At 37.9% G+C, this 13,891-nt stretch overlaps 1 protein-coding gene across 1 annotated transcript; it reads right to left on the bottom strand.

The window, feature by feature from the left end:
- Positions 1-1,376: 1,376 nt before the first annotated feature.
- Positions 1,377-13,225, bottom strand: LOC104156195 (protein prune homolog 2-like; the record flags this gene model as incomplete). The annotated part of the gene is given in 4 exon segments (XM_009705942.1): positions 1,377-1,483; positions 6,609-6,785; positions 12,069-12,269; positions 13,168-13,225. Coding segments are annotated over 4 exon segments (543 nt in total), but the record flags the coding sequence as incomplete, so codon positions are not given.
- Between the last annotated feature and the right edge of the window lie 666 nt (positions 13,226-13,891).

Genomic DNA, 13,891 nt, shown 5'->3' with positions numbered 1-13,891 from the left:
AGCCCAAATGATTCTACGATTCTATGATTTAACTTTCCCTTTTCTTGGTGTATTACAACAGAGAACCAACAGTCTATAAGTCTTAAAATAAGCTGAAGATTCACAGCCAACCTGAACTCTCTCTTATACTACCAGCCTAGAAAAAGACAGTGAGTTATAAAATTGACTTTGGTGATATCCTCAAGTGATATGGAAAAGTCTCTTAAGGCTTGAAAAGGCTTTCTCTGCGACCTCCATTTACCACCAGCCCTATCTATGAGCAAGGGTCTTGGGTGAAGTCAAAGAACACTTAATGTCAGTCACGGTTACTCTCAGTTTTGTTCTCTAGTTATCAAGTTAAAAGCACTGTAGTAATTCCTCCCCTCTAAATCACTGTGCATTGTGTAAATCAGTTACTGTAGATGAGATGGGGGTCTTAGAGGCTCTACAGACAAATGCTAGCAGTTGTTCTGACCTGAAACTAAAGCACTCAATCTCGTTTTTCACAAATAGACACACTGTTGAAGGCACTGGCTGTCACCACATGCATCTTCAAGGACTGGAGTTTTAGGGAGACTGGGTCTGTGCTCTTGGTGCCTTGTAAGCTGCAAATGGTGAATGTCAGGCTTTAGAAATTACTTACTGGGTTTTAGCATAGAAAATGCTGGAATGACTGATTTTGTAACAGCTGTTAAGTGGAAGTAGCTGGAGGCACTTCAGGGGAGTGCTGCCTTCACAATTTTTGGCTGCCAAACCAAGTTGCTATTAGGAGTAATTTTCCTGTGATAAATTTGGGCTTATGTGGCCAAATCTGTGTCCTGCCCAACTGGCCCCTGCCACTTATAACTGAATCAGAAGCAGCTGGAATCAGGAAAAATACTTAGAGCTGTTGGTGTCAGCAACTGTCATTTATCCTGTATTCTTGAAACAAGTGTCACAAAATGGTCCTGTGACTCCTAAACACAGCCACAGCATATACTAAAATATGACATACGGTGATACATCATGATAAAATATAATAATAATCAACATTGAAAACCAGTCTGGTGGTCTAAGTCCCCGTTGACTGTTCTCAGCAAGGCCTGGAAATCACTAGTGAAACACTGCAATGATTGTAGGCCCAAGAAGCTGAAGATACTGCATTCCTTGACATTTAGAGAGATACTACAGTCAGATTTGGTCCTAACAAATACTCCTTAATTTGGGAGGGTGAGTAGGTAAAGAATACCAAAATAATACTCCACTGAGCAGTTTATCTAAAACTGCTATTTTCCTTGTCACTCAGATCACTCCCCTTCTAATGACCAAAATTACCTCTTAATCAAAGACAGGTTATCTCTCACTACATAATTATGAGCACTAACTCAAAAGACTCTGTCACTTTGCTCACATATCACTCACAGGAAAAGATTTTCCATGACATAGTTGTAATCAGTTCGACTGCTGTCTGGCAAGAAGCATGCTGCAAACACAATGATAGCATTCAGACCATCACCATAGTATCCTGTGGAAAAAATAAAAAGGTGTTTTTATCTTTGTCAAAAGCTCTTAACAAGATAAATTTAAAAAGAAATCTCACAGTCCTGGAATAAACCTACTATATGTCTACTGCTGAAGAAGACTGAAAATGTACGAACTATCGTCGAGTGATAAGGAAGTAGGATAGGCAGTTATGTTGAATTCCTGAAAAACACTCTTAGCACAACTATTAGTAAATTTTTATAGAGATGGGCAAAAAAACCCTTGTAAGTAATACAGTCTTATCTGAACTCCTGGTTCACTGCATCTCTACGGCAATCGTGCTGAATGCTCACCCTAGACTGAGGAATAAGGGGATAAAGAAAATATGCTACATTTGTTATCCTGCATCTTTTAAATGATGTTTTACAGAGTCTCACAATCCAATCTCAGTTGGCTTGCGCAGCTCCAATGGCCTCAGGATATTACAATTATGACTGCACCCCACTATACCTTAAAAGCTCCTGTGGATCAGTTAAATTGTCTGCTGCAAGTTTTGTTTAAAATACGTTTTTACCTTGGACATTCCAGTTGTCCAATATTGGCATTCTCTGGGCTGTACCACTGCCTAATAATAGCTGTAAACCCTCAAAGCTGCAGCAGTACCATTCTGGGCTCCAGGACAGCCGCTTGTTACCCAAAAGAATTTTTTTTTTTTCATGATGGATTACTGCTGGTTAGTATTTTCTACAATCCTTTGCAGCTGCTACGGATTTCTGTATTATTAATAATAAATACAAAATACTCCTGCATTTCAGTTGAAAGTTTTGTTTACGCGCAATCAGGAGACAATTTATAAAGATGCTGTAGAAATGGTTACAGGTCAACAGCACTAACGACGTACAGAGCTAGAAGCTGGATATACCTAGGGAACGACTTGAAAGCCTTTCAAAAGAGGCTAGGAGAAACTAACCACGAGGGGGAGTTGATAACGTTTGTGAAGGAAACCCTGAATCTCCTTCAGAGATAGGAACACCTATCTGACAAAATTAAAGGATAATACCGGCACCTATACATCACTTTCACAAAGAGATTTAAAGACTTTTACAGTGCTTTTTGGATACTAGAGAGCAGTATCCAAGCCTAACTCAAACGCTCATAGAACTTCTTCCATTGTAGCCAGCCAAGCAAAGCAAAATGCTCTATGGAGAGACAGCGATAATACACAATCCATCTGTGCTAACCAGGGAAGAGTGAGAGACTAGTTTGTTTTCTCCTTTCTCACTCAACACCTAAGCTGAGGCTCAGCTAGACGAAATAAGGAGAAGACGTTTATGTCAAGGAAGCAATTTCTTACTCAATTTTGTAGAGATCTTGAAAGAATTCAGAATCTCTGACAAAATGGGTGCTTCAAGGCACTTGCCCATGAAGTCTTCCATGCCAAGGAGAACCACAGCTGATTAATCTCAACACTATCTCAGTCATAAGGATATGCACAGAGGTGCTCTTTGCTTAGGTCTCTCAGCTGTTCCTTAAAGGACACAAATACACCACTGCTTCTGCAGTTACAAAGCGGAGCAAAAGAAGGATAAGTCGCTGAGAGAAAAATGCGCATGCAGAAGTCACCTGCCTCAAGCCATATTGTTTTAAATCAAGGCTTGGCAAAGGAATCTGCTGAAGGATTATGTTGGACTTTTTTCTTTCCGAATTTGATTTGGTAGATTTGACTAAATATAATGCATTAGGTAAGATGATAATACATATTGTCGATGGTAACACCAACATCAAGTTGAGAATGCCAGCTAGACCTCATCCACTGAAGAATAATTTGGACACTGCAGGAAGCTTTCTGTCCTTAGCCTGAACTCCATCCTTCCATGATCTTGGCATCTCTTGTCTTCCCCACTGTGAAGCAGCTTTTTTTCTGGTTCTCAGAGGTCAAAGGACAGCTAATCTACAGCTGAGCCTCTCTAGCTCTGGAAGCCCAGCATATTTCCACTGTCTTCTCCAGTCCCATGACTCAGTGTTGCCCTCCATGCTGTTGAAGGACATGCACAGGCAGAAGAGCTCAGGGTTAGGGTTTGAGTTCAAGCCAAAGGGCAATGTGGATATAACCACTTTAAACCATGTGACATGGCATGGTGTGTCATAGCTCCAGCTCATGTTAGGATCCAGTAAATATGAACAACATATCTCTAGATATAGATATGGGTGATTGAAGCTGGTGTACCAGTGAAGATGTCAAGATCAAATTCAAAGAGTGGCACTGCATTCTCTAGCAACGGTGTACACAGGGAGGGGGAAGAAATTCCAGTCCTGTTTTCAGCACCTTCACCTTTTACAAGCTTGATGTGAAGGAACATACCAGTCTTCTCAAAAGAAACAAAGAGAAAAGAACTCCACCTCCCACACTCATCACTTAATACTACTCTCTGTTTCCATCTTTTCAATAGACCCACATACTTTCAAAGAGACAGTACGCGTTTCACCTATCCCACCCTAGCTCGTCCCTCAGCTAAATCATTATGGAATAAAGCAGCATTTCTTTCCCCATCAGCTCTACAAATCGGGAGGAGATTTGCTTCCTTCCATAAATTTAAAAATCCTTAAAAGACTTTAAGGACAATTTCTATCATGCTGCCATAAAATCTGTCCAGCTTGCTCAGGAGTTTGGCAGTAAGAGTTCATTGTGGCAGGTGTGTCCACTAAATTACACAGCAGAGTTTCCAGTTCATGTAAAGCAAAATGATTATGTAGAGATGCCACCTAACAGCACACAGAAGAAACACCCACAGTTAAATCTAAGCCACTTTTTCTTACACATGCTTGTAGTCAAGGAATGCTCACTCAAGGGAGAACTGCTTTGTAATTCATCATTAGAAACCAGTTAAAGCCAGTTGCCCAATTCTCTGTCAGCATACGCAAAGAGATAGATCTCTAAGAAATTTCTCCATCGGCATATCCAGAAGGCAATCTCACACCCTCTCTCCCCTTTCCTATTTTGTGGCTACCATCTAGATTCTGCCTTTGGTGTTACCTGTCATTTGGCAGGGAGGAATGTTCAGTAGATCTTTGTATCACCAAGAGATGTTTGACCTGACTTAGATTAACTAATTTTAGCTAGAATCTGTTCTTAATCTTGAGGTTAAAGGAAAGATTCCTAGCCCTCTAAAGCACTCCAAAGATACTTAAGTATTGCCAAAGGGAACATCATACAGAATAGGCCTAGCCACCATAAAGTAGAAACTGTTCAAGCTGTCCAAAGTTTTCCCACAACCCATGCATCAGAATGGTTCTGTTTCCACATCTTCAGACTGCCACTTCATAAACACAGAATTTAATCCAGTCCTTAACTAACTTTGATATGGTTAGATTTCAGGTAAAATTTCCAATCCAGCCAGTGGTGGGCTGAAAGGTATCGTTACATCTCACACTGTTTCTTTTACAATGGCTAAGTTACTGACTAGCACCCATTCAAAAGTAAAGGAAACGTAGTGTTCTTTATCTTAGATTTGAGTGATCTAACAAAGCAAGATGTCACACATGTAAAATTTGAATCCTGATTATTTCACACAGACAGCCAAGCTGAATGAACTAGACTCCCATCGGTAACTGTGCATTATTAAGTACCTCATAGTTGCCATCAGAGATGTCTGCCACTGGAACTAGTCCTTGTTCAACAGTCAAGCAGTGCTCAATTAAGAGCTACTTCTCCACTCACTAAAATGGACTGGTATTTATTTTTCATAAAAGCTAGTGTAAATGTATACATCAGCATCTAATAGGAACTGTACGTGACAGTTTTCACCACAAATGTACCTAGACTAGTTTACAGCATACAAAAAACATATAAATAAACACCATTAGCAAGGCCTTAAAATACTTTATGTTTGTTTCCTAAATTATACCATCTGTGTCTGTTTGCTAAACTGTGTCTGAGGTGTCATCACATTCATAAATCTTTGATGGTATTGTTACAGTGGGAAAATGCTTGGAGGTTTAAATGTCTTTATTAATTCTGACTAAACCTTCCGCACTGGCCACTGTGAACATCTGCAGCATTTAGCTGCTTTTAATGTAAATGTGCAAATTTGAGGACCACATCCTTAGGTAATACAATTAACCATAATTTATGTATGTCACTTTTACCAGATAGAGATTCAACACTGAAAATATACTGGAAACAATGGTTTACCTTTAAAGGATGATGTGGATCAGCAACACTGTGACAGAAGTATCCTCATATAAACTCACAAATCTTATCTCTGGGATACTAAGTTACCTGCCCCAGTATTTGCAGGAATAGAACAACCCATCCTTACTATTTTATTTAACAGCTGGCAAACAGTATCCTCCAAACATATAGAATCCAAGGATGTTCTAAACCTGAGACACCAAGGAAAAGGCACTTAGAAAGCTTTGTTTCATTTTCTTCCTTTAATATCTACAGAAATATTTATCCATTTGAATTAATTTATATAGAAGTGTGCTAGTAACACCAGAGCCACAAATTCTCTGAGGAGGTTAGGGAGCAGATGAGCAAAGGAGACAATATAGCAACCACATGAGGTCATTTTCCTGCAGTAAACATTTTCTTTGATATCCTATTTGATAATCATTAACAAATTGCATGAAAAAAACATAAACCAGCTGCTAGTGAAATGCTATCTGCTGACAACTATAAATGGCAGAAAAATAACATAAGGACCTTAGCCAGACGAATGGAAGCCCCAGGGAAAACTGTATTTTTTTTCTTTTGCCACTCTACTTGTTTAGATCTGTGCATTCACATACATCGTTCAGCCAATCACAAAGCGCTCTACTTCCTTGTGCAAAAGTTTTTGCCAAAATCCACAGAATAAAATCTTCAAAATTTTTTTAATGTAGGACAAAATTTTTTTTCATTGCGCTAAGACAGTTTTAGCCTACAATGACCAGACTGACACATGTATGTCCGTTTATTTGTTGCCGGTGAAATTGCTGTGTATTGAATGTACTCATTAGTCATTGCCACACTGAATTGAAAGTCGGGTTGATTTCAGCCATGGCTGAAAAATAAACTCTCTTTCCTCTTGCCAGTATGATAACTGAACTAAAATAGAAATAAATCATGCTCAATAAAGCACTAATTTTTCACATCAATCTAAAAAATGCATTCAGGGTTTTCCTACCTCCATGTGAAATGACCTTTTTGTAAGGTTCAATAACTTTCATATCAATTCTTTGTTCCTGTTCTCCAATAACCACCGTTCTCCATAACCTGTTGTCCTCTCGCTCCTCTTCTGCAGTGTACTCTGGAATGGATTCAGACTCCTCCTGGGAAGCATCCTTAGTAGCAGTCTGCTCTTCTGAAAAATAATATTGTATATATTTACATCTTCCTGTGAAAGCTCTGAATTTTTTCTCTGTTACATACATTTGAAATGGATGACTGAAATCAATTGGATTTTTACAACACTATCCTGGATCTGCACTGGTATAAATAAGAGCAGAATTTGATCATCTAATAGTGAGTAAATGAGAAGTTTCCATTTTTTTTAAACTTTCATCATTATGAACATAAAAAGAACAGCATCAATTATCACTATGCAGAATACCACCACAAGATTTTTGCATCCAGTTAGTAAAACTGATCAGCTGCTCACTAGAGGTACAGCATTGTTGGTCTTTAAAAATCTTTGTGTTGCAGGTATGAGAACTATACCAAAAAGCAAAACAGGGAACTAAATGTGAACACAGCGATGCTTCTTGTCTAGAGGAGTTAACACAGAGCTAGAGCTTCTCACATCTGGCACCAGCAAGTATGAAGAAAGTCCATCTTCCTCTTCTTCAGTCATGAGATAATGCTGACTCCTCATATAGGCACAGTATTCGCCTCCTCCAGGGCCTTTCAGTTGAGGTTAAATACCAGTTTCCTCCCAGATGTGAAGTACAGAGCAGCCAGGCAATCTGGTCTGTTCATACCAGCACCCATGAGAGAACAGGTACATGTAGTTCACAGACATAATGATCACAATAAATAAACTGCATGGCTGACATGAGACTATGAAGTCTCGTAGCACAGCCTCTCTGCTGGATAATCTTAGTTTCAGAAAAGCTGTGAAGTAATTAACAAAATCTACATTTCCATTGCACACAGACGAGATGGCTCCTAACAGCAAATTTAACTGCATTCCAGTTTTTCAAACTTAATGGCTGGTTACAAAGAAAGTGACATGAAAAGTGATTCTGTCCACAGCTGGAATTATGTAATTTCCTTCTTTAGTTACTGTTACGACATACTGTTTTTTCTGCGTGGGGAAAAAAAAAAATCCTGCTTTTGTACTATTCTTCTTGCTGAAGCATCTTTGCTTTGTGGCTGTGTACATATTATTAATTTATCTTTATAGTAAAGATTCCATACATTTTATGCATTACATGTATTTGAAGTAAACAAATAAAATCAACTGTTCTTTTTAAAGTATTATTCTGGCTCTGCAGTCATAAGAGCGAGCCGAGTTTGATCATGTAAGTCAGTAAGCAAGGTAACAGTAAACAGAGATATAGTGAGACACATAGTGACATACACGTGTATACATAAAAAGCTGATCAGACATCTTATTTGAAAATACCAAAGAGATCTAAGAGAGTTATGAATAAACTGAAAGAAGTTATTTTAATTGACAAGAAGAAGTAACGAACACAATGTTTTATAGAAATCCTCAAACCTTTCTATGTATTGGTTTATACTCAGATGTCTCTTTGCTGCTGCTTCTTGAACTACTTACACAAATGGAAGTATACAATCCTTAAAACACATCAGTTTGTCATAAGAATTAAATCAATTATCTTTACGAAATCAGAAATAAGATAGTACACTGTGTATATACCACATATAGCTACACACATAGAACCTACAGGCACATACACATACATGTACTGACTATTATTTTGCAAAACTGATTTCTGCATTAAAACCTATCAATAATTCCACCAAATTTGTATCAAGTTCCTCAAAACACAAAAAAAAGTTTGGAATGTTTTTAAAAAATATATATTAGGTTGGGCACACATTTGTGTTACAGTAGGACTAATGAAGTCTGAATTTCTACTGTCACCTGTCTTGTATTTTCTGTCCCTAATGCAAAGTATTATTAGGGAATAATACTGGTGGAAGGTCCCCCTCCCTGAAGTAGATTCTCCCATGTGCAACAAAAGCTAAGTCTATCACCAGTTCTTTTCTTTACTTAATTCCTGCCTGCTGGAAGTGATATAAGTGATAAGCAGTGATATTTCACCTCCTCCTCACTGTCTAACCACCCAATGAGTTAAAAACATATTCAAGTAAAATTGTATGAATGGTGGAAACAGGGATGGAAGACCAAGAAATACATACACGTGCATATATAATGTGACCACATAAGCCTTTTTTCCTTAGGAACTGTCAATAAAGGGAGTTTGAGGAGATCTAAGGCTGCGAAGAAGAACAGACTGCAAAAGGTGACTTTTTTCAATTACAGTATTTCAAATTGGTTTAACAGTTGCTGCTCTGTAGAATGTATATTGCGGAACTGAAGTATGTATTTATGCCTTCTCAGGGTACAATGCTCATGATGTTTAATAATATACTTAGCATTTACTTTTGAAATATCATGTATTCTGGAACATTGGGAACATACTTACAAAATGCATAAGTCTGCTCCCTCCAAACCTAGATACCTTAATGCAATTTTGTATGATGTTTACTTTGTAAAAGTCCCATGGAAAACATTATGAAAACTACATGCACGCAGTCAAGCTATGCAAACTTTGACAGACCATCACACAGCGGTCCATTACTTTAAGGATACAGGGTCCCCACAGGAGGCTATTATGCAGCTTAGGTGCTTTCAGAATAGACACATGGGATTATCAGAACAGCCTAGGAAAACTGTCTAGTCAGCTGGTTCCTGGGAGGGCAGAAAGAGCATGGCTGAAGGAGAGAAATGGAGCTGGCAGAATAGCTTTAATGAAAAGAGGCTGGGCTAGGTAACTGGCAGACTAATGCCGAAATTGTATTTGGGGGTTGATAATTTTTTTTTGGTGGTGAAACTGCAAGTGATGAAAAGTGATGAAAAGAGATCCTGATAAAACTTACAATGCTGGAACTGGCCAAATGAATTATCTTTGGATATAAATAGTACTAGATTGCCTCTTCCTGATGAAGTGGTTATGCTTTACTGCCTGGAGTGTTGCTTTTGCAGAGAAAGATGCACCAGTGTAAAATTCAGAAAGGAAATAAACATCTGCAAATAATAAACATTCTTTTACTTTCCAAATAACACTGACTTGGGGGGAGGCCTATATGCACTTATGTTTTTCAGAAATGCAATTTTTATGCCATCTAATGTAATAATGTAATAATCATAAAAATGTAATTTCAGAAATAACAGCAGGTTCTGAAAGAGAATGTTTAAATTAAGGTATTAGTGACTAAAAAAACCCTACAAAACTGATGATCGACCAATCCTTAAACAAGTCAGGTGCTAGTTTAAGACAAGTACTTTAGTATTTCCACTGTCATCTATTTTCTTGCACACTGCAGTTGTGATGATTCTTCATCATTCTTCTAAACAAACGGGCTTGAGTACTTCTTGTATTACAGAGCCATCAGTTTTCCAGTGATGAGGTGGACCCCTGAATCATGACAACGGTCTTGCTTTTCTCAGTTGCCTTCCACAATTCAAATGGACCTTCAACAGTCCGAGCGTGACAAGCTAAAAATCACTGTTCTCTACAGTCTCAACAGCTATGTCTTCTCAGTATTTACTTCCCTGGGTTTGTCATCAATTAGAAACACTGATCTGTGGATGATTACGAGTGCTGGTAACAGCAGAGTGCATACTGGTTCACAGTAGAGTGACAGAAGTACAAAGATAACAAAGGCTATTTACCATGTGGATAAACCATTCTGCACTAGTTCTTATACTCTTAGCTATCAAGAGTCATGTAATATATAGATTACTTATTTTATCACCAGCTTATTTTGGTAAAATGTGATTTTTTTCCTTTTCTACTCTCTCTTCCTGGCTCATCTAAGTGAAGGACTTTTTGCCAATTAAGTATGTCTAAAATCAAACTACATAACTGTAAAAAGGCACCTTGTATTCTTCTTCACTTAGGAGTTCAGGGAAACTGGTCCAACTTTAGCAACTGAACAAACTATCGTATTTAGAAAGCAGCAAAAAAAGCTGGAGAAAAACGCTTGCCATAAATACAACTGCCATCAAAATCACTGTAGTCGAATTTATTTACTTGAAGGCTTAAAAGCAAAATCTGTTCTACTACAGGCAGAGATTTTTGCTCTCACACAGTGGCCACAACAGTCTAAAACTGCAAGCACACGCTGCTCTGGTGTGAGCACATAGATCTATACGTGTGTTTGTTAGTTTAAACCTTTGCTACAAAATATTCTAACCATCAAGCAACTCATCACTATGCTCTGCATCTACCCATAAGGAAATCAGCCTTCTAATGAGAAGTGACATTAGAGATGCTCATGCATGATTGAGTACACAGTAATGCTTCTTTGGCAACATCACTTAAACTGATACAACCGTTCTTGTATGCTCAAAAGAGCACACAATTTTTAAATTATAGTGACATCACTAGCAATAGAGAATTTAAATGCAAAGGAACATCCAGTTTAAATTGATACATTATAAAAGTTTCTTTCTATTGTAGATTGCAAAATGACCACATTCCTTTTCCTCTCAAATAGCTTATGATCTATATGTATTTACATTAGTGAGTACAGTTCTCATATGGTTGGTTAAAGTACTAGCAAGGAATGAGTGTTAACACCTTATCTTGTACATCACGAGGGTAAGTAAAGGGAGTATGACAGCGTAAAACACTTTTACACCACATGCGAGAAAATCATTAATATGTGAAGGAAGAGTGAAATATCCATTGCATACTTCAGGGTGTATCTATCCTATACAACTAGCCCCGCTAAGAAAGCATATTCAAATTGGTGGAATGAAGAATTCTGTTGTTCCATCTCCTGAGCTAGCTTTATCATGCCATGCACACACACCTTCCACATCTCAGCTTTCCAACCACCCATGGAAATGAAAAGACCTTTCTCACTAACACAAGACCTCTCTCATCACACTGTCTACTTCATTTAAACACTGCAAGCTCTTTGATGCAGCTTATGTAAGCCAACACATTTTGCACAAGGTTATATCTCTAAGTACTACTGATTTAGCTGTAATCTAGAGCTGCCCAGGGCTGCACAGAGGTGCAGTTAGCTATAGCATTGTCTACAACAGAGAGCAACTGCTTTCTCCTTCTTGAACAACTCTCTTCAGACAAGTCCTAATGTACTGGACAAAGACAGGACTTGGAATTTTATTCTCTCTAGGTAGCTCTTCTTATTTCATTTGATCAGCTGTACTATATCTTTCTGCACTCTGCATAAGCAGAAATGTATTATTTTACACAGGGAAAGAAAGGTTAAAAAATAGCAGATAGCAAAAATATCTGGACACCTAGCATTAACTTTCAAATGCTTTAACCATATTCATAGACTGACAGACATGAGACTGATCATGTAAGCAGCAAATAAAGAAACAGATGAACTCTGCATTTACAGTCTAGAACATTACCTTGTCCAGTGTATTCAAAAGAGTCTGCTTCGTCAGGAGTGTCAAGGTCATCTACATTGATGTCAATTTCATCCGGTGTATCCAAATTGTCATCAGAAAGTACAGATCCTTCACTCTGGTCCAAAGAAAGATTGATATTTGGAGCAGTGAGCTTTATCCTTCTGGGATGGGAACCATTAAGATCAAGAGAATTGGGAGGTTCTGAAAAAACAGGAAAAAAAAAAAGAATTTTATCTCCTATGCATACAATTCATCTCCCAGACACTTAAAAATCACCTTCAAACATACTGGGACAGATCAATTTTAGAAACACTAAGCTATTTAAGAACACCTAACATAAAGCACAAATGTCAACATTCATGTTTAAAGAAATAGAACATGGCAGATGTAACTGGCAGCTCTTAAATTACGCAAAATCCAGATTCCTTTTTTTGCAAATGATGAAAATCAGGCCTTGGACATGCTCTGACTCACAATGTTTAAGAATTTAAAGAGCAATATACAAATCATTTGAGATATGAACTAAGACATTGCTGAATCCTGGAAAAATTAGTGTAAGTGAAAATCCCCTGTAAATATTTATTTTCTTATGCACTTGGTGCTATTCGAATGGCGCTGATTTACAAGTAGCTACGTCTTTAGTTTTAACTATACAGTATCTAATTCAACACAGTTACAGAAATAAAAATACCTCTCAGTCTCTTAAGCACCCTTAAATAAAATTAGTCTTCAATAAATCAAAAGCTAGGTATGGGTTTGCCCCTTGCCACTGCATTATGTGGCACATTTCAAGCTGTTCTGACTGAGGCATTCTAGTGCTAACTTAGTTCACTCAGAGAGTAGTCAAATAGAAGATAAGTAATAGAGACTACTTAAACTTCCAAGGACAAAATGAGTGATGACAACAACGCACAAGAGAAAATAGTACACTACAATTGTGATTTCTCAAGTGAAGACGAAAATTGACTAAATAGAGCAAACTTAACACTTTTTATCACTGAACTGATTATTTACAAGCACAGAAACATCATTCTCACTGCATAATTAAATGCCAGGGGAATAAGATATATTTAAGAAAAGGAGTAAGAGCTTCTCTCACCAGGTCTCATCTCTGTAGAACTGGGGCTTAGAACACTCTCAGCAAAGGGGATGTCCATTCCCACATCCTCTTGTACCAACCTGAGAGGTAGAATACAAAGCAAAATCTTAAAGAGATGCACAGATTGACCTTGCTGTCAATACAGCTCATGTGATCTCATATGGAACTGAAATTTTCCTCAACACAGCCAGTTCTGATCACAAATTGATGTAAGTGAGAAATGAACACAGCTGCTGTAATTCTACTGTGCCATTTGTACCCCTTATTTATGCACACATCTGTAGAGCCTGAGCCTTTGGAGACTATATGCCACGCATAGCCACTTTTACTTGGATGAAGACACAGCTCTGAATAATAAAAGGCTGGCAAACAGCAATATTTCTCATTTTACACAAATGAAGTTGGTCTTTTCTCATCTGACAAACCAGACACATTGCTGCAGGGAGCTTCAGCTACTCTTGGCAAACTGCATGCCACATTTAAAAGTTCCATAACAGTATTTTCATTGCTGTACATACAGTTACTGTATCATAAAAATGAGATCATGAGTGGGTTTTTTCATTCTTTTGATATCATTTGTACTTTAGAGCAATTCTGACCTGTATCAGTTATTTTGTAATACTGAAACAGTTGATGTCCTGCATTGAAAGAGTACAGAAAGCACAAAAGTGAGAACCAAAACTACATCACAGATTTTTAAAGACCAAAATGTTGCAAAGTATCC

This window comes from Cariama cristata, unplaced genomic scaffold (assembly GCF_000690535.1).
Source record: "Cariama cristata isolate BGI_N322 unplaced genomic scaffold, ASM69053v1 scaffold2628, whole genome shotgun sequence".
Classification (NCBI taxonomy): domain Eukaryota; kingdom Metazoa; phylum Chordata; class Aves; order Cariamiformes; family Cariamidae; genus Cariama; species Cariama cristata.
The sequence above is the reverse complement of the archived record's forward strand: the minus strand, read 5'-3'. Positions and strand labels throughout refer to the sequence as shown.